Raw genomic sequence first — 27,726 nt, 5'->3', positions numbered from 1 at the left:
TTGTCTGTGAGATTTCACAAGGGATGAGATGCCTGCAGCCCAAACCCCAGCTGGGTGCAGCAGCCTCCCCTCGGCTAGAAGACTGGGCCTGCATCCTCGGTCAGCAACTGAGCCTTATGGAAAGGGATGCTAATGCAACTGCTTTCTGCAGCTACCTCTCAGGAGAACTGTTCTAGTGTTTCTTGTTGGGTTCTGAGAGCTAAAGGCTTTTTTTCATCCCCTTACTCACTGCCTCTCCTCCTCCTGCTGTGCTGGATGCCATCTTGGCCAGTGCGAGGAGGAGGTTGACGAGGAGGTTTCACAACTACGGTTGGGTTGTGGGGAAATCAGGATGTGCGGGGAGAAAGATCAGCCCGAAACTCAGGGTAGGGAAGTGGAGCTAGAACAGGGGCTGCAACCTGACACGTCATACATAGATGTGTGCTGGGGTCTCCCTCACACAGCAGAAAGGACAGCTTTCAGGCAAGTTGTGATCTGTACCCATTACACAACCAGGCTTGCGGCTCTGCCAAGGAGCTGCCAGCAGATCTCCCTGGTGGGCTGTGAAACCAGAGTAGAGTAATGGCTGGCCCACCAGGTGGCAGCAGGTACCACTTGATGTTGGGGCAGCACACAAGGGTGAGGAGGACTCTGCTCTTCCCAGTGGGCTGCGGTGCCTTCAGCAGCCAGTGAGCAGGAAGCTGATTTGCATGAAGGGACCGTTCTCCAGCTCTGGGGGTTTAAGAGCGAATCGGAGGCTTCCAGCCAGAGACTGGTTTGCCTCAGGAAGCCGAGCTCGTCTCGATTCCCACCATGGCCTGGGCCCCTCTGCTGCTCACGCTGCTCACGTACTGCTCAGGTAGGGTAGAAAGTTGCCTCTGATTCTCTGCTCTGAGATGCTGCCAGCAGCTCAGCCCCTCTCACAGGTTTCAGACTGGCAGAGCCACATTTCAGTTCTTTCCTATCTCGTTCCAGGTTCCAGCTCGCAGCCTGTGTCCCCCGGAGAGAATGTGAGACTGGCCTGCACCATGCCCTCAGAATACAGCATTGCCAGCTACAGGGTGCAATGGCTCCAGCAGAAGCCGGACAGTGCCCCGCGGTTCATGTACCACTATCAAACTAGCAGTGACCAGGGCAGGGGCACAGGGATCCCAGCACGATTCACCGTCTCCCCTGACACCTCCAACAACCTCTGGAATTTAGTCATCTCTGGGGTCCAAGCAGAGGATGATGCTGATTATTACTGTGCTGCATGGGATGGTCGTAGTCTCACTCATCACAGTGATATAGTGCGATAGAGAACCAAGATCTAAACTCTCCGTCACAGCTCTGTGCACCCCTGAAGTTCAGACCATTACATCCCTAAACACACACTGACAAACAGAGAGAGATGCCATTGGAGGTTACTTGAACAATCACTGTCCGCTACACCCAGGCACCAGCTGTCTGTTCTGCTCTAGGGAGTGCTGCAGAGGCTGGTAGACAGTGATGCAGGTTTGCTTTAAGTGCTGGGGTAGGTGAGTTATGGCTGGAATCCAAACAGAAAGAGCATCTGAGAGCTGGGTCAGTGTCTTTTATCACTGACAGGCCTGACCTCTGCCAGCACCATGTCTCATCATGTCTCCTGTGCTCACAGCACTACCAACCCCCAGATGTTCAAAAATCATGAGTCAGGCCCCCCAAAATTATGAGATTGGTTTAGAAGTGAGATGGTGTTTAAAACATAAACCAGAATTTGCTCCTTTTTCTTTGCCTTCTGCTTCATGACCATGTGGGTCACATGAGGGCTCATGTTTTCAGTTCTTCTCCACGGTCATGAAGCCAAAAACCTTACTTTCATTTTTTTTAATGAAAGCTGAGATTGCCATGAGTCCAGGAACTGAGGCTTTAAGATACACACCAAATATCAGGAGATTCATGAGAGTGGGTAACACTGCCACTCATGCCAGACATAAGCCACCTCAATTTCTACACACAGCCAACTTCCATCATCCTTGTACGTGATGGTGAGGTATTTACAGCCCCTTGATGTTTCCCCAGGAAGCCAAGGCCTGCTCCCAGGGGATTTGTCTCGGATCTCAGCCATGATCTGGTCTGTGAGAGAGGCCTGCAGCAGGTAGCATCGGCAGAAGTTCCTCCCTCTCTAGCTTTTCAAGGGTGAAGGGAAACGAGAGTTTCCTAGTGACCCTGCGATCCAGTCAGGTGGGCTCAGTAGCTTGAAACAGCTCAGTTCTATGTGAAAGAGGCCTCCCCCTGGTCATCAGCAAAGCAGGGGGGCTGGCTAGAGGAGATCCCAGGGCTAGAGGCCCTTTCAAATAGCGGGTTAATTCTCTGCTTTTCTGTGAGTTTTTGTGGTGGTGGTTAAACGGTAGAAGGAAATCCCTGTCCTGGAGCAGGGACTGAGCTGATTTTATCTCGATTCCTCATGGCCTGTCAGTGGAGATGAATCTCCTCTTGCTGAGCAGCCCCAGCGGGCTGGCGAGGAGAAGGTTCTGTGGCACTTGAGTGTGTGAGCAGGGGGCCAGTGAGGCAGGGAGTCGGGGCCCCTAAGGGTGGGTGGGGGGAGTATGTCACTGCTATAATACAAATCATTATTGGTACAGACTTGTCAGTTGTGTATTCAGTGGGTCTCATTTCAGCCGGTAATTAGCACTCTTGGCTGGCATTAGATTCCGAAGTCAAATCAGATGTGGAGGGGAATATCCTGCATTTCCACTGTAAACTGGTTCTGTGATCTGTCGAAAGGAAAAGCACATCCATTAACTTTGTGTTTCACGTTCTTTGTGTGGTGAAATGGAGCAGCAGGCATGATGCGGGGAATAAGGGCCATTCAGGTGGTGACTATTTAAATGATTCACGACTTCAGGCCAATAAAGTGACTCCATTGAGCCCTCCCATCACTTGTGCATTAATGACCCAATGGAAGTGGGGCAGTTCAGAGCCAGGGGAACAATATTTACATTCCTTGTGGGTTGTTTTAGGACTGGATTAAATATCCTTTGAGCTGCACAGGTCTGGTGCACATAAATCCTCTTGGAATTGACCAGGGCAGGCTGGGTGGATGGTGAAAAATCTCTTTCTGTTGGGTGCAGTCTAGCAGATTGGTGGGTGGTACAAGGTGATAACTGCTGGTAATAAACGGTGAAAGCTGCAGTAATGAACAGTGAATAACTTCAAGGACTCCAAGACACCAGTAAGAAGCGATAAAGTGGCCCAGAATCATTGCAAATGGGAACTTCATCAATAGTAACATAACTTTCCTCCCAAAACTTCGTGATGCCTCATGCCCCTTGTGTATTGAGTTTGCCAAGAAGATGACGTTCTGTGTTACAGACAAGCCAGCTGTGTGAGGAGGGGGTTGAATCCAGCCAGGGAATGGGCATGATGGGTCAGGTGTTTGTACCACCAAGCTGCCTTCAGTACAGAGCCTGATCTCTCAGCAGATTCCCACCCTGCAAGGTGACCCGTGCACTCTTGCTGTTGTCTGTGAGATTTCACAAGGGATGAGATGCCTGCAGCCCAAACCCCAGCTGGGTGCAGCAGCCTCCCCTCGGCTAGAAGACTGGGCCTGCATCCTCGGTCAGCAACTGAGCCTTATGGAAAGGGATGCTAATGCAACTGCTTTCTGCAGCTACCTCTCAGGAGAACTGTTCTAGTGTTTCTTGTTGGGTTCTGAGAGCTAAAGGCTTTTTTTCATCCCCTTACTCACTGCCTCTCCTCCTCCTGCTGTGCTGGATGCCATCTTGGCCAGTGCGAGGAGGAGGTTGACGAGGAGGTTTCACAACTACGGTTGGGTTGTGGGGAAATCAGGATGTGCGGGGAGAAAGATCAGCCCGAAACTCAGGGTAGGGAAGTGGAGCTAGAACAGGGGCTGCAACCTGACACGTCATACATAGATGTGTGCTGGGGTCTCCCTCACACAGCAGAAAGGACAGCTTTCAGGCAAGTTGTGATCTGTACCCATTACACAACCAGGCTTGCGGCTCTGCCAAGGAGCTGCCAGCAGATCTCCCTGGTGGGCTGTGAAACCAGAGTAGAGTAATGGCTGGCCCACCAGGTGGCAGCAGGTACCACTTGATGTTGGGGCAGCACACAAGGGTGAGGAGGACTCTGCTCTTCCCAGTGGGCTGCGGTGCCTTCAGCAGCCAGTGAGCAGGAAGCTGATTTGCATGAAGGGACCGTTCTCCAGCTCTGGGGGTTTAAGAGCGAATCGGAGGCTTCCAGCCAGAGACTGGTTTGCCTCAGGAAGCCGAGCTCGTCTCGATTCCCACCATGGCCTGGGCCCCTCTGCTGCTCACGCTGCTCACGTACTGCTCAGGTAGGGTAGAAAGTTGCCTCTGATTCTCTGCTCTGAGATGCTGCCAGCAGCTCAGCCCCTCTCACAGGTTTCAGACTGGCAGAGCCACATTTCAGTTCTTTCCTATCTCGTTCCAGGTTCCAGCTCGCAGCCTGTGTCCCCCGGAGAGAATGTGAGACTGGCCTGCACCATGCCCTCAGAATACAGCATTGCCAGCTACAGGGTGCAATGGCTCCAGCAGAAGCCGGACAGTGCCCCGCGGTTCATGTACCACTATCAAACTAGCAGTGACCAGGGCAGGGGCACAGGGATCCCAGCACGATTCACCGTCTCCCCTGACACCTCCAACAACCTCTGGAATTTAGTCATCTCTGGGGTCCAAGCAGAGGATGAGGCGGATTATTATTGTGTCATATGGGATGGTCGTAGTCTCACTCATCACAGTGATACAGTGAGATAGAGAAGCGAGACCTAAACTCTCTGTCACAGCCCGTTTGCCTGTGCCCACGTGAGGTCAGACCATGAACTTCCTAGAGACACCAACACAGACAATAGAGAAAAAGACAAGCCGACAAACCCAGAGAGATGCCTTTGATCACTCCTTGGGGAACCACTGTCCCCTGTACCAAGGCACTGTCTGTCTGCCCTGCTCTGGGGCCTCCTTCACGTTGATCTCTACATTGCTCTCTTCTCTTGCAAACCCTGTTGAGTGAGGGGCTGGTAGGTGGGGACCCAGGTTGGTTCGAAGTGCTGGGGCTATGTCAGTTGTAATCAGCTCTTCACAGGAAGAGTATCTGAGAGAGCAGTCAGAGAATGAGGGAGGGGAAAATCTCTGAGATGTGGCTACAGTTCAGTGCACTGCTGGTGCTGTGCAGTAATACATAAATCATAGCAAACGCTTCAAGGAACCAGATGCCACAGACTCTGGAGAAAGCAATATCAAATGACCAAAAAGAATTAAATCAGAAGTTCCCACATTTCAGCGCTCTCTTCTCAGAACCTTCCGGAGCCTTGGTACCTGTGTGTAGAGCTCTCCCCACATTCCTGATGTTCTGTGGTACAGAGCATGTCAATATTATAATCCTGATTTGCCTTCTAATCCTATTTTTTATTAACTTGTTATTTTAATTGAACTTTCTTTGCTTTTCAATTAAAAAAAGCATTTAAGAAACGGAAGGCTGCTGTAATAGCTCTGTTGGTCTTTGCCCTGAGCTCCCGGTTTTTCCTTGTCAATCACTGGGGTCGTAAACACAGCTGTATCAGAGCCCACCAAATATCAGAGCTGTGGGATGCAGAAGAGTTCAACACTCTGCCAGTGCCTGCCCTGGGAATGAGGGGGCAGAGATTTCTCTGCACACACCCAGCAGGCTTCACTCTGAAAGCTACATGGACACAATGCCTCAGACCCTCCTGTTAAGCTGTAAAAATCAATTTATTTGCAATGAACAATTTGTAACAGTGAAAAATACGCAAAACAAGTAACTGCTTCCCAAAGTGGCTAAGAAGAGGTCCGTTATTGTTACAAATCCCAATTCCATGAGAAAGGAAAGGAACGAGATCACAGCGTGAAAGAACTCTACAGCGATCTGGGCCCAGGTGAGACCCCAAAGAGCACTGGGGCAGCACCACCGGAGTTAGTGGGTGTTTTTCCATTGATATCAAAGGACAAGGACAGGAGCGCCTTGGCATCCACCCAGAGCTGGGCAACAGTATTTCATCGTATTTCCCTGATTTCACCCCAAATGGTGGCCATTTGCATTGGAGGCAATTTCACATCTCCCAGTTTCTTCCTTTTAGGAGTATTTTTCAGAATGCTCCTTCCCACAGCCACTGGGAAAGAGTGGATTTTCCATGGTGTCGCCCCCAATCCAACTGTGCTGGAAACAATGAGCCCATTCCACTAATAAATAGTGCTATTCATAATAACAATAACAACCTACACATACAAAATATAGAAACTAGGAGAGGGGCAAGAGCTTCCTGTTGGGGAGAGTTGGCTGAGCAGAGGGGGTTTTGGTTAGGGGCACCAAGGGTGTGGTGTGAGGAGAGAACTGGGTCTGGAAGGGACAGAGGCTTGAGTGGGGCTGAGGGAGCTCGGAGATGTTGTTCTTTATGTTTCTTTAATACTGCACCTTATGCTGGGATCAGCCAGTTTCCCATTTGTGTTCACCAAGCACCTTCCCTCTACTCCTTCAAACAGCTCCCAACGAGCCACAGCTTCAGTGAAAAATTTCAGCCTTAAAACCCACTCTACACTGTGTGTTTGTCCTGTTTCCCCTTTGCTGTCTTGCACTGCCTCCTGCCTCCAGGCTGTAGCCTGTCTGGGGCAGGGCTGTGTCAGTTGCCATATGTAACTTGTCTGACATCAGCTAAGCCAGCATCACTATGTGCATAAAAAATCATTATTATTTTAGGGCATATATAGTTATGTTTTCTGCCAGCCATTCCTTTGCTCTTCTCCTACTATATCCGCTTTTCCCAATGAGGCCTTAATGTGCACGTGCAATGTATCATGCACCATCATTTGCACTCACTGTTTCTGAACTCTGTCCTGTACAGATGCAAGTGACTGGATTTCTTCACACATTTACCAAATACTGTGAAAGATCATGCACAAAACTAGTGAGCACAGACTGAAAGTGGAGTGAGCCCACTTTAATCTGGCCACAAAAGAACAAAATCAGAAGATGTTCTGTGATGGGTGTCATCTAGTTTATATTCATGACTGAGCACAAGGCAGCAGGAACTCAGTCAGTCAGATCTGGACAGCTGGACTCTTCCCGGGTAGCCGCTTGGGTCAGAACCAGTGCCAGCTTTTTTGCTGCCCCAGGTGGCGCCGAGGACAGGAGAGGGGCGGTTCCTGGAGAAGCTGCCGCCGAAATGCCACGGGAGACCGGGGCAGCCGAAGATCCTGCTGCCGCGAAGCGTTGCCGCCGAAATGCTGCGGCGGGACCAGAAATGCCGCCCCTCAAATCCTGGTGAGGAATGTAAACTTGTGCATGCCGATCACTGCACAAACAGAGCAGGTGCGCAAAAGGGAAAGTGCAGGGGAGAAGGGGAAGCAAACACTGCTTGCGACCACTAGATGGGGGCATTTCATTAACCTTGTGGCCAAGACCTGACAAGCCAGTTTGTGCTGAAGGGTTATCTGGGGACTGAGGGAGAAGTGATGTAAGTCTCGACATGGGCTTTCTCGGGTTGGTTGGGTTCTTTAGTACACACCTGGGTTGGGCTTTGGGAGACAAATCCATAGTTCAGCTTTTCCCCTTTCTCCCATGCAAATCCTCTCACAGCTGGGAAAATAAGGGTCAGCAGAGTGATTAGTGGGCAGGAGTGAGGCAAGGGCACTAAATGCCGACCAGAAGATGTGTCTGAGCAGTGGGTACATCAGAGAGCAGCACAGCTTATTTGCATGCTGGCTCAATCCAGCCCGGCCCCAGGGCTCATTTGCATGTGGCCTGCCCCTTAGGGCTCTAAAAGCTGCTGCAGGATTTCACAAAGGCAGGAATCAGCTGAACCCCAAGGACAGGGTTGGCTCCTTCTCTCCCTCTGTCCATCTCCTCCCTGCACCATGGCCCTGTGCGCTCTGCCTCTCTGTCTCCTGGGGCTGTTCCTGGCAGGTAATTCCCCACCAGGATGATTTTTGGGGGGCAGGTAAATGAGCTAATTAGAGGTTTAGCACAATCCGTGCAGCACTAACAGATCTGAGTTTTGTCTCTGGCAGGTTCTTGTGCCCAGCACGTGGTGACGCAGCCGCCCTCAGTGTCAGGGTCTCTGGGGCAGACAGTGAAACTCTCGTGCAGCGTCAGTGGAGGATACAGCATCGGTAGCTATGGAATAGGCTGGTACCAACAGACCCCTGGGAATCCTCCCAGATACCTGCTCTATTATTACAGTGATTCTAGCACAGGCAGGGGCACTGGGGTCCCGGACCGGTTCTCTGGCTCTGCCTCCGGCAGTGTTGGCTACTTAACCATCTCTGGGCTCCAAGCCGAGGATGACGCTGATTATTACTGTGCGACTTGGGACAACAGCGCTAAGATGCTCACAGTGGTGTAATCAGAGAGGGAACGGAGACAAAAACCTTTCACATTTCACTGACCAACACTGAGCGAGACTCTGAGGAAGAGCTTTGAGGCTAGTGAGGCAGAGCTGAGGTGAGAGAGAGGCTCCCTTGGCTGTGTTGTACCCGGCCTTTGCTGAAGGGATTGCTTTTCCCTCACACTAGATCCCCCTCCTCCTAGACTAATCTCCTGGCACTGCATGGGGGGTGGGGGCTGCACGCAGATTGGGAGCTCTGGGATCCTCTGCACAGAGGGGCTGTTCCAGGCAGTGTCCATGGCAGGCTGAGGACTGTCATGTTCTCTACAACCTCCTCATCTCCTACTATACAAATCAGGATCACAGAGCACATGCAGCGTGGGGCCCAAGGCCCCATAGCTATGAGCAGGGACAGCTCCAGGCACCAGCACAGCAAGCGCGTGCCTGGGGCGGCCAGTCGCTATGATGGTGGTAGTCAGGCAGCCGTCGGCGGCATGCTTGCAGGAGATCCGCTGGTCCCATGGCTTCGACGGCAATTTGGTGGTGGGTACACCAAATGCGTGGGACTGGCAGCTCACTCGCAGAAACGCCGCTGACTCCGCATGACCAGCAGACCCCCCGCAGGTGTGCAGCTGAAGGCCACCTGACTGCCGTGCTTGGGGCAGCAAAAAATGTAGAGCTGCCCCTGGCTGTGAGGCAGCATATGGGGCAATTTGTAGCTACGCAAATGGAGTCCAAAGCCATCAGGGCGGCAGTCCAGGCAGATGAGAACAATAAATCCTCAGCTGGGTGCTCCCCTGCCCCTGTTCCTCTTGGAATCACCATCCTCTGTTTCCCTAACACACTCTGCACATATATTTCCATGCTGAGCATGTCCCCCCAGCACTGAGGGCCCCCAGCCGGCCTGGTCACGGAGTCTGAAGCATGTTCGGGTTGCGGGGGAGGGGGCACACTGCATCTCAGTCCTGCCGATTGCTCACCCCAGGCAAGAGGGTGAATAGAGTTTTGCAGGCTGTATTGTGGGGGTTAAATTGTAAAAGGAAAATCCCCATCCTGGAGCAGGGACTGAGCTGCTTTGATCTAGATTCCACATGGTCTGTCAGTGGGGATGACCCTGAATTTGCTGAGCGGACAGAAGTCAGCTGATGGGGGTGGGTTTTGTGGAAGCTGAGAGGGGGGGTTGGTGAGCAGAGGTCAGTGAGGCAGGGTGCCTGGGAACCTTGGCAGAAGCACGTCGCTGCTGTAATACAAACAATAATAATAATAATAAGGATCGTTAAAGAATTGCCAATTTTGTAAGTGGGTGTCATGTCAGCTGTGTGATTAGCTTTCTTAAGCAGCATTAGGTTCTGACTGTTCAAAATAAGTCAGGTGTGAAGGCCAATATCCTGCATTTCCACTCTGCCGTGAGTCTGGGATTGGCCAAAGGAAAAGCACATCCAGTGACTTTGCCTTTCACAGCCTTTGTTGTCAGGGTCCCTGGTGAGGGTGGTCCTGCAGAGCAGACAGGAGCTCTGTTGTTAAGGTCTAATCTCATGCTAGCAACATCACACAGCCCATTGCTCCATTAATTGGGCTCTGAAAATGATCATTGATTCACAGACTGTGTTAATGGGCCTCTCTGAATAATCTTCCTTGAAGGATCGAAGCCTCAGTGACTGTCCCAGCCTCTGTGAGATTACCTCAGGGCCCCAGGCTCATTTGCATTCTGGATTCCCCTGCCCCACCTTTAAGGCTCTAAAAGGTGCTGCAAGTTCCCCCAAAGGGAGAGGCTGGCGTGAGAATCAACAACAATTGAACTGCAGGGCCAGGCTCCTTCCTTTGTCCATCTCCTCCCTGCATGGGTCTCAGTCCGCTCTGATTCTCTGCCTGCCGGGGCTTTTCCTGGCAGGTTCAGTACTAGCCTCGGTTCAAAAGCCCAGCTCTCCATGGAGCAGGAAGGGAGAGTTGATAAGCTGTATTTGTGTTTTCTCTCAGTTGACAACATTGACTCAGCCAAGCCCTGTGCATCTGTCCCCAGCAGACACAGTTAGACGGGCCTGTGCCATAAGTGGTGACAGCATCCCTGGTTACCCCATCTCTTTGCTTCAGCGGAAGTTTAAGAACCCTCCAGAATAACTGCTCTGTTACAAAGACAGCTCTCACCAGGCCACGTCTCAGGGTCCCTGATCAGTTCTCTGCTTCCAAAGACTCTTCAGCAATCCCTGAAATCTACCAGTCTCTGGAGCCCAAGCAGAAGATGATGCTGATTATGACTGTCTGGCACTAAGGAGGGTGGGGAGTAACACTGTGCCACAGGTTCCTGGGGAACTGAGACCAAAACTCCCCCAGATCCATGTAGGTAGTGAGAAGTGAGACCAAAAACCTGTTGAATCCCATTAGGGCTGCTCTGCTCTTGGGACACATATACAACTTGCTCCCTAGTGCTCACGGCCCCCTCAGAATTCATCACCTTGAAGGTCTAAGCCTGAAACCTTGAGGGATGGTCACCCAGAGCCCTCTCGAGGGTGAGCAGATGTTAAGGGGAAAATATTGGGACTGCCGTGGGGGAGGGAGGGCTGTTTTTTTTTAACACTCACCTGTCTGGAAGTTTGGTGGCAATTTGGCGGAGAGGCCTTCAGTTGCGGACGGTCTTTGGCGGTATTTCAGCAGTGGGTAATAAACCTTACCGCCAGAGACAGAAGCATCCACTGGTGAAATACCGCCGAAGACCATCCGTGATTGAAGGACTCTCTGCCAAATTGCTTTCAAAGATCAGGAAACAAAATATCGAGACAATGGTGTCCTGACAGTACTGTGGTCGGGACGTGGAACAAACTCCTCAAAATCAGGATAGTCCCGATTTTATCTGGTCACTCTAGGCCTCCTCCTCTGTCAGTTTCTTCTGCCTGAGGCAGTCTGAGCAACCGGGGACAACTCCAGAGAGCAGAGTAGCAGTTAGGGCCTGTTGTGTCTCTCTCACTGTCTAGAGATTCTCTTATGGAACCTGTCCCCATGGTATCTGAGCGCCTCTCAGTGTGTTGTGTCACTTGTCCCTGCAGAGAGACCCTTTGGAACGAGCCCCCCTTTAGAAATCTGTGCTTTGCACCACTTCATAGCAATGCAAAAGGGGAAATTACAGAGCCTGGCTCAGACAGTCCTGCCCTGCCTGCAGGTGCAGGAGCGTCTGGTCATGGGACAGCCAACACTAGCATGTTGGCTGCATTCTGCAGGGCGGCTGTAGAGTCGGGGCTCCCCTGGGATGCAATGCACAGCTCTCTTTCCAAGGCAAATTGGGAGCTGAAATCCCCTGGTAGACACAGCAAAGACCAAACCCTTCTGCCCCAGAGCTAATCTATGCAGGGAGAGGTCACTGCAGTCAGGAGAGGGGGACAGAGCAGCGTTTCTGTCCTTGGTAACTCTCCATTCGCTCTAAGCCGCAAAATGCAGCAGAGTGCAACTGTGACTCTAGTCTGGGGACCTGGAAACCCAAGTCAGTTATTTCTTTGCAGCTGGGTTGCCCCCATGGGAGACCATGTGACCTAATGAACATTGACTTGTGCAAACCGAGAGAGCAGGACACCGCAGTGAGCAAAAGGGGTGATTTCGGTCTGACTCCACTGGATGGGGCTCGTGTGTGCTTTATCCTTCTGACGCTGACAAGGAACAGCAGCCACATTTCTTCTCCCCTGGAGCTGGAGGCAGGGACCAGGACCAAACTGGGCTTTATCTGTTTGTCAGGATAACTTAGTGTTCAGGATGCCGTGTGCAGGGCGGGGAAAGGCTAAAGAGGAGGCCACTCGCTGACACAACTTTTCCCTCTATCCCACCCGCTGTTTTTGAGCCCTAGCCCAAGCTGCATCTTCAAAGTGTTGTGTGTACAGCTGGTTTTAAAGTATTAGCGTGAGTTCCACTCGCCCGAGACTGTCCAAATGCTGTGTGGACATGCTGAATAAGACTCTGTTTTGCTCAGAAGGGAAGTTTCATGGCCTGGAATGCCTCCATAGTTCGGAGCTGTCTGGCAGGCCACAAGGAACTTTATGTGGATTGTAATCCTGGCACAACCCCCTGTTACCCCAAACACCCACAGGGGGGAGGGGAGCTTTGCTAAAGGGGCTGCGAGCTCAGTGGGTGTTGGGAGAACAGTGAGAAGAAATGTGCCTTGGAACAAGAAATCAGGAATAACGAACCAACTTCAGCCTCGTTGCGTATCTGAGGTGACACCTTCCGATTTTGTCCTTCGCTCCCTTTAGAAGAGCTCTGACTGCCCCTCAGGCCCTGACTCCCAGAACAACCCACCCCACTGCTCCACTTCTGTGCTTTCTGCTATCCTGCCCCTGGCACAGAGACCATTCAGTGTTCCCTGCTCCTCACCACAAGCCCCATTCCCTGCCTCGCCACAGTGCCTGAGAGAAGGGTGGAGGTTCTCACCAGGCAGCTCACAGGGGGAGGGACAGGCTGGAGCGAGGGAGCTTGGAACTGGAGTCACAACCACACCCAAACTTTGCTAGCATGCTCTGTGGCAGGGTTGGCTCTGAGTAGTGCTTAATTTGCACCAGGCCTTGCCAGGGCTGAGCCCCAGCACCTCTGAGTTTGGCAGTTCAGAGCTCCAGCACCTCTGGTCCTGGCAGTTCATAACCCCGGCACTTCTGGGCTCAGCTGTTCATCGCTCCGGCACCTCTGGGCTCGGCAGTTCATCACTCCGGCACCTCTGGCCTTGCCACATCAGTTATGAAAGTGAAAAAATTGCTTGAGCCCCGGCTCGTCTCATTATAAATGAAGCCCTGGCTCCGATATTCTGGTTCAGACTCAGGTCCATCTGCATAGGCAGCCTCACTATGGCAGAGAACCAGACGTGCCAGGGCTTCGCACAGGGGCTTTAATAGTGCACAGATGGGCCACACACCACGCTCAGCTTCTGGCCCAGTGGACTACTGATAAATGTCCGAGTGCTCTTAGGGACTCCAGTAAATGAAACCTGTCCACAGACATGTGGCCTGAACCTGTGCGATGCTGGGGGCCTCCTGGAGGGGCTGAGCACTTCGTCTCCCACCTGAAGCCAGTGAGAACTGGGGATGTTCCACCCGTCACCAGGTCAGGACCACACACCCTGCTGGTCTGAGCTGAGGGCTGAGGGGAGGGAGATGTAGCCCATACTGGGGCAGAAGGGCACACACTAAAGCAGAGCAAGACACAGAAGACTGATGGGACGCATGTGGCCTTGTAACTGAACGCAGACATCATCAGTCTGTTCTCTGGGCTTTGCACCATTAAATATGGACTCCCTGCTGTTGCCATGGCAGCAGTGCATCAGCAGCCTTTTGTGTTCCAGTTTTAGAGGGTAGCGTTGTGTACACTCACTCATTCTCGAGTGTATGTGCTCTCTCCTGGAGACTTGGCATTTGTTCTTCTTTTGCTGTTTTCCTTCAAATAAGTCATCTAGATGGCCAAATACGTGTTTGGCTTTGTGTGTGTGTGGAAACGTCAAAGCAGCCAGTGCGAGAGCCCCAGAATTATCTAAACTGGCTTCAAGGTGAGAACAGAACAGGCTCATCCCAGTGAGACAGGCTGACTGCAGCCGAGAATGGAGCAAATCAGATCATTACAGCTTAGGACATGGGTCTTTGGACACGGGTCACCCTCAGCAGAGCTGAACATGGCACTGGGCTCAGGGAGGTACTGCTCAGGGGAAGGCAGTGTGAGGATCATCCCTTCTGTATTGCATCACAAATAAACTCATCAGCAAACCTGCGCTACCAACATGGGACTGGGAATAGCCCTGAAGCTGGAGGGAGAGGCGACTAGGCAGGACTCTTTCTAATCCAGCAGATTCCTGGAGTTTCTTAATTCCTCCTCCCCATATAGCTCAGTACTTTACAATCAAAGCAAATGTAAGAAAGATCTCTTGTATGTCTCTACCCTGTCTTGGGGTGACGTAGGTGCCCAGAGCAGCAGCCAGTGAGCAAGGGGCAGATTTGCATGAAGGGGCTGTTCTCCAGCACTGGGGGCTTAAGAGAGAATTGGAGGGTTCCAGCCACAGACCCTTTTGCCTCAGGAAGTCGAGCTCGTCTGGATTCCCACCATGGCCTGGGTCCCTCTGCTCCTTGTACTGCTCACTTACTGCTCAGGTGAGAGAGGGGCCCATGGCGCTAGGGCAGCCCTTGACTGGGTTTCACCTTCCCCTTCCCTCTTGGGAATTTCACACAAACGTGTCATGCCGCAGGGCAGCTCTCATGGCTTTGTTTGTACTGTGCTTTCCAGGTACCCGCTCCTAGTACTGGTGACTCAGGAGCCCTTCTTGTTGGTGTCTCCTGGAGGGACTGTCAAACTCTCCTGTCGCGTGAGCATCGTATCTGACATCACCAGGGTCTACCCATACTGGATCCAGCAGCGGGGGGGCGGGGTGCCTCCCTTCCTCATCTACAACGCTAACGTGAAAATGTCAGGGACCTCCAAGTGGTTCTCTGGGTCCAGCTCCAGTAACACGGCCTATTTAACCGTCAGCGGGGCCCTGGCGGAGAACGACGGTGATTATTACTGCCTCACTCACTACTATGAAGGAGGGGATTTTAAGGCTACACAGTGAGACACTCAGATGAGGATCTGAGACCAACCTGCCTCCCATCTGCTGTGCCCTCCTGGGACCTGCCAAGGCTGCAGTTTGGCCTCAGACTTCCCCCTGCAGCCTAATTAATCCTCAGTGGGTTTGTGCCTCTCAGTCCCAGCAAGGGGACACGTTGGGAGTGCATGTGTAGGGGAAAGACCTCCTCCCATCAGCCTGCCCCATGGAGAGAGGAGTGGGATGGCGGGGGATTAGGAGAGGGGTCTGTCTCCATCCCATTAGGTAAAAAGTGCATCTAGGGGCAGAATCCCCTGGTCAGACATGTGGCTTTCAGTGCTTTGATTTGGCCAAGTTACAATTTAGAAAACAGGACTCAGGCTCATGCAGCGGTTTGTGTGACAGGACAATGCTTCTCTCTGCAGAATCTCCCACAATCCCCTGGAGCTGTGCATGAGACGCGCAAGTGCAGAGAAATTCCTCATCCCTCAGGGGTTCTCCTGGCAGTCGTAGGGCTTTTTGCACATGGCCCGACAACACTCAGTGAGGTTTGGAGGTGTCCTTAAGTGAGGAAAGTCAGCGACAAAGTCCTGGATCCATTGTTGTGAGCAGTGGGGACCAGTCACTTCTAAGGGAGCTCTTGGACAGCATCAGCTCAGACCATCCCATCTGTGCACTGACAGTCTTGATAGCTATTGACCCGTATCCAATTTGCCTTTTTAGGGGCAGTGGAAAGGCTTGGATCAGGGTGAAGCACTGGCCATACCTGGAGAGGGTTAAAACCCTCTCCCTGAGCAGGGAATCTTCAGCAGGTGTCTGGCTTCACTGCAGTGATTGCTGAGGAGCCCAGTTAGGGGCTGGGTTCTGCTGGAGCTAATTGCTCATTACTGGGGAAACCAGGCACTATAAGAAGGGGGAGCAGGGGTGGGTCAGTCTGTTATGAGGATTAGGCTGAGTGAGGGTCCAGTGCATTCTGGGATGAGGGAGAGCTAGAACAGGATAGAGCCCTCTGGCTTAGTTTAGTGGGGCCAGCTCTCTGATCTCAGAGGTGAGGCTGTCCCTGTGCCAGAGCTTGGCTTACCTGGCCTGTCTGGTATGTAAGAGACAAACCATTATAGGACTAAACCCCCACCAGAGCAATCCCAAATAGGTAACTGAGTGAGTAGGGTGGGAGTTCACAGACAGGAACATTCAGACACCACCATGTGTGAAATATTTCCAGATGATGAGTTTATTTTAGTTCTAGTCTAGTCCCAGCTGCTAGTAGCTGAACCCACAGCAGGGGCTGCTGCTCTCCAACTCTGTGTTTTGTTTGTAAAAGTTGGTATTTTGGCTTCTCCACCACTAACTTTCCCACAGGAAGATTGTGCCTCCCTGTTACAAGGCATTTCATCTTCTCTGCTCTTCCTTCACTTGAAGGAAACCAGCACCAGGCCAATAACATAACAATTGCTTACAAAAGGATAAAGCAGAATAAGCGGTGAACAGCCAGCAAAACATTAAAGGGGATTCATGTGTTACTGAGAGTGAGTCTGTGAAGTGTAAAACACCTTTATATACACACACAGAGTTGATTTTCTTATCTGTTTTCTTAAAAACAATCCACATCTGTTGTTTCAAGACAGCAGTGTTCCTATGTGTGTAATTATTAGAAGGGGGAAAACTTCCTTGGGCAGGAATTTGACCAAAAACTATAAATCCAGAGTAGCCAGCTCAGAAATCTGAGGATTTGCCCCCAAACTGCACAGACCTGATCTTAGTTTCATCAGCAAAAGACTTGTCTAGATTTCCATCTCCACCTCTCACTGGCAGCGAGATGAGGCAGCAGGCTGCTAATGAAGTAATGCTCAAAGAGAAAGAGAATTCAGAAGAGTGACCTGATCCATTCAGCTAATCCCAGCGTTTTCCTGGAGTTTAGCACATTCTGTTTGAGATAAATGGGTTCATACCATCCATTCCATAGAGGAGTGTGAATAACAAATCTATTGTATTGGAAGCCCATGGGAGTAGGTGCTGTTCTGCTTGCATTCACCATACACACCATGTCCTTGCACTTGGCTTACTTCTGGTTTCAAATCAAATGGCAGGATGCATATTGTCCTGCACTGGGATGAAGGCGCATAAATCTCAGGCTGAATTATTAGTTCATTGATCTAGTGTCATTGCTTACGATGCTTTTTCTCCTGATTCAGTGAGATAGAATAGATAGAAACAGTTTAATGAGGTTTTTTTTCAGTGTCCTTAGGAATGCAGTAAGATTAGTCAAAGTACTTGATCAGTTCCCATAGCAGAAGTGGTTCTTACTTGAAGCACTGCTGTGTTTAGGGCTTTGATAAAATTAAAGACAGCAAACACATTATGCAGATGAAATAAAAATAAAAGGAGTGAAATGACTACAAAAAGCAAAAAGATCAGTGTTGGGGCACCAACTCATGATTTTATTGCAAATCTCATGATATGTGGAGTTTTCCTTGAAGCCTGAGCTTCTGGAGACAGCTGATCACCTGAGAATCTCAGCTTTTATTTTTGTATGAAGGTTTGATTTCAGGATATGTACCGTGTGTATTTTGACACGTGGTGTTGATAATTTCTGTTTTAATGGTTATAAAGCTTTAGCATTTTGAATCTCAACATCTACAGTCCTTGATTAATTGTTGTCTGACCAATCCATAAATCCTGCAACTGTGAAAATTTAAGTAGATAAAAATAGAAAAAATGTTTTAAAAATAAACATTGATGTTATCTGCTGAAATTATATTAAAAATTGAATGTTGCCAAGCCTAATAATTAGTGCTGTTATAGGGGAAGTCAGAAATGCTGAAGCTGATGACAAGAACTGATGCATAGTTGTCATAAACACCTATAAAAGTTGAGTCTGACACCATCCATCCCCTTATCACACTGAAAAGTTGTTTTCTTTAAGCTAAGGAAGTCACTTCACCTGGGATATCAAAGGAAAGCAGCTGGAGTTAACATAGGAAATGATGGATTTTCATTTTTGAAAGATCCCTCTCATTGCAATAAAAATGCTTGTAACAGTAACATCTTGTTAATATCAGAAACTTAGATAATATCCAGTAATCCAGAACAAAAACCTCCAGGTAATAGCAGGTTGATTCTGTTTTCAGTGCCATCCCAGAATGCTGAGATGTTAACACTGCCAGAAGTAGAACATTGACTTGTGTATGTCCCAGGCCTGGAAATCCTAACATCCCTTTACTTTGGCAGCAGAGCCAGGACTGTAAACCTCCTGTAAACCTCCCAGAAGCTCATTAGCAAAGTGGTTATTAATGGTGCCCTGGAAATGTGTATGATATGCAGGGAGGCCTCCACAACACAGGCTTTTCATTAGACTTCTGCAGAAGGGTGGCTACTTCTCCTTGTAAGGCTGTGAGGGCTACTTACTTTGCTGCTCCTTGCTGGTTAAGCTGAACAGCACCTGATGCAGCTTCTCTATGGCCAGTTTATCATTCTCTGCTCTATACAGATCATTAGGCAGAGGCAGATAATAGCTTTCTCAAGCTCCTTAACAACTTTCTCCACCCCGTGCAGCGCAAGGTGCTGGACTTCTATTCTTGAGGGGGATAATGCAGAGAACACCCTGGAGACCAGAGCTATGAATAAACTGTGTCAGGGAAAGACCCTGCCACACTTGAACAGATTATCCATCCCATTGGGCTGGTGTCCTGCCTTCAGCAGTGACTCCAGTGTTTCAGAATCAGGGAAATCCATTCTCCGACTCTCCCACTGTACAGTGCAACAAACCATGGAACAGCCCAGGAAGAATCTGGTGGAAAACTGTTTCAAGGGTGTCCTCATGGGATAAAAATAGCTGAGGCCGTCATCCCTTATTCCTAGCCCAGCAATGCACTGACTGTCCCAGATGTTTGTGGGGTGCGTGCCAGTGCGCTAAGGATAACTTGGAGCCTATCAGAGGCATCCAGATTTGCATTCAGGATATCTGCTCACATCACAGGGTTTAAGAAGCAAGCGGAGAAGGCACCACTGAATTCAGAGACTGCTGTGGCTGAGTGTGCTGTTCCTAGGATGGCTTCGGTGAGCACACTGCTGGTTCTGGTAGCCTGTTGGGCAGGTAAATATAATTGCATGCTTGATCTCAGAAGCTAGGTCAGGAAGTGGGGCCGTAGTAGAGGATGATGCTGGTTATTACTGTGCTGCTGGAGTGGGGGTGCTCAACTCAATAATGTGATCAGATGAGGAACAGAGGAAAACACCCCATAGGCTGTGACGGGCTGGCAAATGTGTTGGCTGCCAAGCATGGTTCTCAGGTGAGCAAACCAGAGAGCTGCTTCTGTGTGCAGAGGTGAAGCTTTTCCTTCCCCCCTTCATCTTCTCTGGGTAGGGACTGCCCTACCCCTATCCTTCCTGGGATTACTTGCTTTATTTTTTGTTCAGCTTTGATTTAAGTCTCATTTTGAGCAAGGAAATGTTCCCTCTTCAGAGACTGAGGAGTTTATAGCAGATTCTGAACCAATCAGAGAGCACGGAAATCATTGCCCAGGCTGACTTTGTCATCTGATAAAGGAAAATAATTGAGTGGGAGAATCATAGAAATGTCAGGTGGAAGAGACATGTGAAGGGAAAGCGGAATCACGTGTGTTGGAGATTTCTATGCAGGAAAGGCTCATGACTGGCTGCCTGCTGGGCTGGAGGAGAGGAATCAGCATGAGGCCGTCTTTGCAGATATTTTCATGTGTTGCATCTGCTGGATGAAAGTGTCTCCAGTCTCAAAACTGAGGGACCCTAAGCAAGCCCTGAAGCTCTGGGACAATATGTGGAAGTCAAGACTACTGGAATGGACAGATTCAGCCTCTCCCCTACCCAATGATCAGAAGTTCAATAAACTACCTTTACTTAGAATTGTGTGATGAGACCTGCCTCCCGTTCACAATCACGTGTTCCATGGTGATTTCCATTGTCCATGACATCACATCTCCCTGGCAACACCGCCACTTGCTTACATGGATACCAACATTGGGAAGAGCTCAAGCATTCTTAGCCTTCTCTGATACAGTTTGGCAGAAGGACAGTAGGGGAGGCAGCAGAACCATGTGACCAAACCGCTCTCCACAGATCACCAGCTTGTGCCCCTCAGACTTGGAACCACTGACATAGACGAAGATGATTTCAGAGAACAATGATTTCACATTTATTTTTTGATGCTTCGGTCATACAGAGGAGGAAACATGACATAAGAATGGACTAGAGAGGAATGAACATTATTTGGTATCTGGTGCTCTGAGAGCACTGTACAGCCTCAAAGCATTTTGCAAACAGTGACAGATGAATTGTCACCATACCAGTGGGAGGTTAGGTGGTATTTTATTACCCCCATTTTACAGCTGTGAAAAATAAGGCACAAAGAGGTTAAGTGATTTATCCAATGCCACACAAAGTGTGTCTACACAGCAACTAGACACTGGGCATGGCTAATACCGACTGACAAGGGCTCGCAGGGTTGTTTCATTGCTATGTAGACTTCCATTCTCAAGCTGGAGCCCCAGTTCTAGGATCCAGCGGGGTGGGAGGGTCCCAGAGCTTCGTCTCCAGCCTGAGCCCTGTACAGCAATGAAACAGCCCTGCAGCCTGAGCTCTGTGAGCCTGAGTTGGCTGGCAAGGGTCAGCTGGTTTGTTTGCTGTGCACACGAACTGACATAGAGACAATGGAAGAACTGGATATTAAGATTCGGGACCATGCTGGTTTGTAACTCCCTTTGGCATCTCTGGGATCTGCATCCCTGTCACTGATGGGATATTCTGGCCTCAGGAGTTCCTGGCTCCCAAACCTGTGCTGACTCCTCCAGAGCATGGAAGAATCAACTTGGGGATTTGTTTGTGCCACTAGTATAAAACTTGATGACAAAGAGAGCTGAAGACAGGAGTCTGTAAAGCACCTGGCACAATGGAACCATGGTCCTGTCTGGGTCTCTGGGTTTCACCGTAACACGCGTTGGAATAATCTGACCCATTTTCATTACCCTCTGGAGAATGGAGTTCAAAGTGTGACTGATGTCAAAGTGAAAAATCCGTTTGGTGGTTCCACCAGTGTCCCCTGTTATGGCCAGTACAAATGACTGGAAATCTTGGAACAAAAGAGGCTCAGGACTGGAAAAGCAAAGATGCTGCAGATGTCCAGGGGACTCTGTGGCTAGAACAACAGAGGCCTGAGAGGACAGGATTGGAATGGGAGAAGCAGGGTCAGGACATCCCCACGATGTATCTTACTGCAGCCAGAGTGATCAGAGAGCACAGGGTTATTGGGAGAGCAGACAGCGGGACTCTGCCTGCTCTGTGCGCTCAGCCCATTGAAACAACCTCCCTTGGGTTGGCTCTGCCCTCTTACAAGAGAGCTAGGACTAGAGAGGCAGGAACCTTGGAAAGAGCCACAGATTTGCATGAAGGGACCGTTCTCCAGCACTGGGGGTTTAAGAGAGAATCGTACAGTCCCAGCCAGAGACCCATTTGCCTCAGGAAGCCGAGCTCGTCTGGATTCTCACCATGGCCTGAGCCCTCTGCTCTCACACTGCTCACTTACTGCATTGGTAAGGGGGGTTGATCTGGTGATTGAAGCAAAATAAGAATTTCTAACAAGCTGTAGCGCTGCTCTCTCTGCAGGCAGCACTGAGAACGTCGGTTCTGCTCCGGGCGAGGGGGAGTTCTGATGAGCTTGTTTCTCATGTTTCAGGTTTCAGTTCTCAGCAGCTCCAGTCGCTGAAGGCATCTGAGTTAGTGTCTCCTGGAGGAACCGTGACCCTCTCCTGCAGCCTGAGCAGTGGGGCCCTCACTGATCACAACCACCCCCTCTGGGTTCAACAGAGACTGGGGAATGTTCCTTGGCTGATCATGCACAGCACGAGTACCAGGCCCTCAGGGATTCCAGAGCGTTTCACTGGTTCCAGATCAGGTAACACCATGTCCTTGACCATCATGGAGGCCCTAGTGGAGGATGATGCTGATTATTACTGCTCTGTGTGGGCTATGTGCATTCAGTACAGCACTACGCTCAGATGGAGAAGTGATACAAAACGCTCCCTCTGCAGACAGGCCATAGAACTTCACCCAGTAACTCCTGGCTAAAGCCCAAACCATGGTTAGACTCGCCCATCTCTTTTAGAAAGAGCCGCAGGCTCGATGTATAGACTCTAACTCATGGAGAATGTTCCACAGCCCTTTGTAATCTGCTTCAGTGCTTAGTTCCTGTGCATGTCATTTCCAATTTGAATTTTTCTAACTGCAGCTCCCAGACATTTGATCTTGGTCTACCTTTGTCTGCTAGATTAAATAGCCCTGGAGTACCTGCTCTTCTGCCGTGATCAAGTCACCTCTTAACCTTCTCTTTGATAACACAGCTGTTCTGCTTCTCTCAGCTCCAAACCCAAACAGCCCAAGATAAAATCAGGGCATGTCTACAGTGCCTGGCGATCGGACTCCGGGGGTGTGAACAGAAGGGGGCACCAACGTGCTGTGCTGTGACTCCCCCGTGCTGAGGCTGTGGGTGGGAACTTCCAGGCACCAAGTTCACACTAATGTAGTTCTCTGAAGCCGAGGCGGGGGGTGGGCTTCAGACCCCGAGCTCCAGCCTGAGCCACGGCTTCAAAGCTCTGTCTACACAGCTATATTCAGAGCGCTAGGACAAGCCCAGCTCCCAAGTCTATCAGCCTGGGTTGGGAGGCTCCAAATCGCTTCACAATGCCGTGTGGACACACCCCTAGCAGGTCAGTGCAGTGTTCCAGGAGTAGGCAAACCCAAAGGCAGTTACTCATCCAATTTTAGCAAGGAAATGTTCCCTCTCCGGGAACCTGGGCATCTGCAAGAGCTACGTCGCTCAAAGCAGATACAAAACGGGCAGCATGAAATCATTGCCCAGGGCTGACTTTGTGAGCTCCCAGGGAATGACATGAGTGGAGAAGTGGGGGCAGAGTGGGCTCAGCGGAGCAAGGCAGAGAAGAGGAGTCTGCTGTGATGGAGAATCCCACTGGAGAAATGCTCACAACTGGCTGCATGTTGGGGAAAAGGGGAGGGATCCACACAGGGCAATGTTTGCAGATATGTGTATTCGTCAAAACTACTGGATGAAGACATTTCCACTCAGGACCTGCCCATCCAGTCAGTTTTGCAATCTTCTTTCCTTCCTCCGGGACCTGCCAACCCACCACTGATGGGATAATTCAGCCCCAGAAGTTTCTGGCTCCAACACCTGTTCTAAATCCTCCAGGCCAGGCTGCTTCCTGTGGGTCTCTTCATGCTACTGCTGGGAAACTTAGTTGCACAGAGAGCTGGAGATATGTGTTTGTACAGCACCCGGAGCAATGTAACCACAATCCTGATCAGGACCTCTAGATATCCCTGTGACACACACATTGATAATCTGACAATTTTTCTTTCACCCCTGGAGACACAAGTTCAAATCCCAATTTAGGTCACAACTGAAAACCTGTTTGGTGGTTCCACCAGAGACCCCAGTTCTGCTCAGTGTAAACCTACCACAGGGTTAGAAATGAGGGGAAATGTTGCCCTAAGAAAGGCTCAGCCTGTTAGAGCAGAGCTGTTCCAGATCGGGGATGGTAAAACAGGGCAGAGGCCTCCGGCTGAGATAACTGATGCCTCCCAGGTCAGGACTGTGTCAAAACATTTGCTGTTGCTGGACAGGGGAATGTGTCCTAGCAGCTGCTGTGTGTCTCAGCTGGAACCAGGGAAATCCACCAGCTCCTCAGAGCTATAAGGAGGGGGACCCACTGTGTGAGCAAGAGATTTGCATGAAGGGGCCATTCTTCAGCTCTGGGGATTTAAGAGAGAATCGGAGGGTTCTTGGAAGAGAGAAGTGATCCTCTGGATTCTCACCATGGCCTGGACCCCTCTGCTCCTTACGCTGCTCACTTACTGCATTGGTAAGGGGTGGGGATTTGATCTATTGAATGAAGCAAAATAAGAATTTCTAACAAGCTGTAGCACTGCTCTCTCTGCAGGCAGCGCCAACAATGTCGGTTCTGCTCCGGGTGAGGGGGAGTTCTGATGAGCTTGTTTCGCATGTTTCAGGTTTCAGTTCCCAGCAGCTCCAATCGCTGAAGGCATCTGAGTTAGTGTCTCCTGGAGGGACAGTGACCCTCTCCTGCAGCCTGAGCAGTGGGGCCCTCACTGATCACAACCACCCCCTCTGGGTTCAACAGAGACTGGGGAATGTTCCTTGGCTGATCATGCACAGTACGAGTACCAGACCCTCAGGGATTCCAGAGCGTTTCACTGGTTCCAGATCAGGTAACACCATGTCCTTGACCATCACGGGGACCCTAGCAGAGGATGATGCTGATTATTACTGTTCTGTGTGGACTGGGAGTGCTCGTCACAGCGGTACAATCAGATGAGGAAGTGATACAAAAACCTCCCTCCCCACTTGTGCTCTGTTGGGAGCTGTGGTGGCTGCAGAGCCCAGGATATAAGTGAGGTATTTTGCAAAGATGAGCATCTCTCCCTGTGAATTCCATCTCTTCCCTCTCTGTGCAGGGTTGCCCAGCATCATCCCAGCTGATTGCCACAGTTAACCAGAAAGGATAAGATATTGTCTCACTTACCTTGTTTCCCTAATATCCTGGGACCAACATGGCTGTGACACAGCAAACAACAGTTAGAAGAAGCAGATAGGCGGAATGACAGAGAGGAAAGAGAAACCTAAAAGGGAGGAGAAGAAATGAGGATCAGGAGCTGTTAGATGAAATTTCATCTCTGGGGCGGCTCCAGTTTCTCCATTCCTCACCCTTCTCCTCTTCCACTTGGCCATCCCCTTACACAGCAGCTGTTGGGGCGCTGGCTAGTTGGCAGCATCCCGCTTCCTCTTGACGTCCTTCCTTTCTTTATGAAGAAGGCCAGGCAGTGAGTGATGCCCTGACTCCCATCTCAGCTCTCTCTGGTTGGGGCTGGGTTTGTGACGCTGGGTGGCTTTTACTCATTGAAGGGATGATTCTTCATCATCCCCAGAGGGGTGCAGAGTCCTGATAGGAGACCCAGAGAGAACCTGTGCATGGAGGCGGCAGGGTGCAGGGAGCCTGCACAGATACATTCCCCACACCTCCTGTGTACCTTCATCCCAGCATGCAGGGGAGTTTCAGATACAGGAGGAAGCCAGTGGATCCGTGGCTCTGTGTGACAGAATTCACCCCTGTATTCACACCCTGCACACTACTGTGATAATCTTTGTACAAAGTATGTCTTGGGAGGTGTCATTAAAAACTCATAATTTGCTGCTCATTATTGTCTTGGAAAAATATGTGTGGCAACATTGTATGTGAAGTGACAAGATTCCACTATATGGTGGTGTTAACAGGTGTCCCAAACAAAAATTGGCAAACAGGTCTGTCCTCAAACCAAGGAATGTGTGCTCTGCTTAATTTGCATTTAAGCAGTAAACAGAGAAGGACAGGAAACAAAGGAAGCTTAAACAGGTGAGAAAAAAGCAGCAGGGAACATCCTTCCCCCTAGACTGTTTGTCTCCTGGTTCCCAGCTGGAAATGCTTCTCAAAGAGGCAAAGCTATAAAAAGGAGGGGCAAGCAGCCCTAGGCACCCATCCCCCTCTCTCTGCCCATCGATTTACTGCACCTGCAGGGGCAAAGGAAGCAGCCGTTGGACTGGGGGCGGGCTCCTGACCTAAGAAGTTTGGTCAGTAAGGCAGCTGAAAGCCTGTGATGAGAGAACTTTGCTTTGAATGTAACATAGTTTGTTGAGTGAGGCACCAGTAGTGTTTTATCTTTATTTTCCTTGTAATCATCACTTCAAATCTCTCTCTTTGTCTTTAATAAACTTGTTTTATTGTTATATCTAGTCCAGTGTGTTTAACTGAAGTGTCTGGGAAACTCCATTTGGGGCAGCAAATTGTGTCCATATTATTCCTTTTAAAGAAATGACAGACCTAGTTCAGCTTGTACAGTGCAGGAGAGGGCTGGGCAGTACAGGACATACATTTCTTGGGGGGCGGGAATCTAAGAGCGGGAGTGTGTTGCGGTCACCCTGCGAGATAACAAAGGCTGGGGAGAGACCGAGTGTAACCTGGGCATGGCTGGCAGGCTGCAGTTACACACAGACACTCAGGGTGCGGCTGGCAGGCTGGAAGATTGTTTGTGTGCGGCCCAGGTGGGAGCTCCTTCAGTAAGGCATTACCAGGTACACAAGACTGGAGGGCAGGGGTGACACAGTTGCTCATTACTCTGGATTGTACCTGGGTATGTCAGGCTATGCAGATCCACACAGGGGACGGTGGAGCAGTTCTGCTGCCCTTCTTCTGTTGCAGGTGAGGGATGGGGAAAGTTCCATGTCCCTCCTGCACATTGTCCATTTGCTCAGGCTGTATCTGGGGCCAGGCATTTCCCATAAGAGGAATGAGGGAGTGACTGGGCTGCAGGGGCCAAAGGGGAGACACTCCTTGTAGTGCATTTGCAGATGGAATCAGTTGGAGCTGCCTTTCCTGGAGACTGAGCAATGTACATTCTACTCCCCCAAAGGACTTCCCCACTCTCCATATTTAGCCTTGTGCTGCAGCCCATCCCCTACCCACTGTAGTGCCAAGTACCTGTACCCAGGGAGCCCCTAGGCTCTTCCTGCCGTGGCCCCCGCAAAGGGGAGGGGAAAGGAACGTGCAGACCCTGCGAAGCCTGAATTGCAGGAAGGAATCCTCAGCAACAGCAGAATTTGCACACGAGTCTGTTTAAACAAAGGAACTCACTGACTCACTGGGAAAAGTTCCGTCCCTTCCAGCCTTGAAAAGCCTTGTGGCCATAGGTTAGATGTTTGTACAAATTGAAAGTGCAAAGTCCTTCAAACTGAAGGAAATGAGATGCCTGAAAGAGACACCAAACATCTTCCAAGCCGTGTTACATTAGTGAATCCCTATATATCAGTGCAAGGATTTCAAAAAACAAGACAAACTTCATTTATTGCTGAAAAAAGAAACATGGCCAGTTCCCCCGGATAGTGGTACATTGTGCTGTACTCGTCAAATCTCTTAATAGAAATACACTGGGCTGTATCACACGATGAGTTAAAGTGCTAATGTGTTTTCTAAAGACTTGGATTCAAATCTGCTTCTGACCTTGAAATATTGCCGTTAGGATCTGTACTATTGTCAATTCAGTCTCGTACTTGTCTAGAAAAATATTAGTAATTCGGGTCCTTTTCCTTTCTGTTCTTCAGATTTCTCCTGTTCTTCATGCTCCTTGTTCCTCTGACTCCTCTTCACCCTCAGCTTTTTTCTTTTTTATCAAACATTCTTTTCTCTAGAACGTAATGTGCACCCAGGGAGCAGGAAGCAGATTTGCATGAGGGGGCTACCCTCAATCTCTGAGTGTTTAAGAAAGAATCAGAGGTTTCCAGTCACAGACCCATTTCCCTCGGGAAGCCGAGCTTGTCTGGATTCCTCATTGTTGCTTGGGCCCCTTTGCTCCTCACGCTGCTCTGTCATGCTGTTCTGGGTTTGTACAGAGCCTGGCACAATGGGATCCTGTTCATGCCAGAGTCTCTTAGGTGCTACCCAGTGCAGGTAATCAATAAAAATGTTCATGGCGTGAGGGGCCTCTCTCTTACTGCATTTCCTGAGCAGGTCTTCCACACGGCCACTGACAGAGCCCTGGGAGCGCAGCCCCTGTGCTCTGGGCTGAGGCCGTAACATTCCCCTGGGAGGAACCTGTGGCAAAAGAAACTTTTGCCCAGGTCACAGATCTGTTGGTTGGCCAGAAGAGGTCACTAGAGCTGCAGAAATCCCCTGGTATCTGGTGGTACCGGTGGCTAGTTTGCCATGCCCGGCTTCCTCTCAGCAGGGGTGCTGAAACAATTCTTATAGTGGTGGTGGTGGTGGGGGGGGGGGGG

At 50.3% G+C, this 27,726-nt stretch overlaps 1 gene segment (V, D, J or C); it reads left to right on the top strand.

The window, feature by feature from the left end:
- Nucleotides 1-4,225: 4,225 nt before the first annotated feature.
- LOC116824303 (immunoglobulin lambda variable 8-61-like) overlaps nt 4,226-27,726 on the top strand; it is a 32,442-nt gene continuing 8,941 nt past the window's right edge. Inside the window, 1 exon segment of the V gene segment in view lies at nt 4,226-4,297. Coding sequence covers nt 4,252-4,297 — 46 coding nt within the window.

The sequence above is a fragment of the Chelonoidis abingdonii genome, chromosome 22 (genome assembly GCF_003597395.2).
Source record: "Chelonoidis abingdonii isolate Lonesome George chromosome 22, CheloAbing_2.0, whole genome shotgun sequence".
Classification (NCBI taxonomy): Eukaryota; Metazoa; Chordata; order Testudines; family Testudinidae; genus Chelonoidis; species Chelonoidis abingdonii.
Note: the sequence above shows the minus strand (reverse complement) of the source record. Positions and strands in the feature narration are given on the sequence as shown.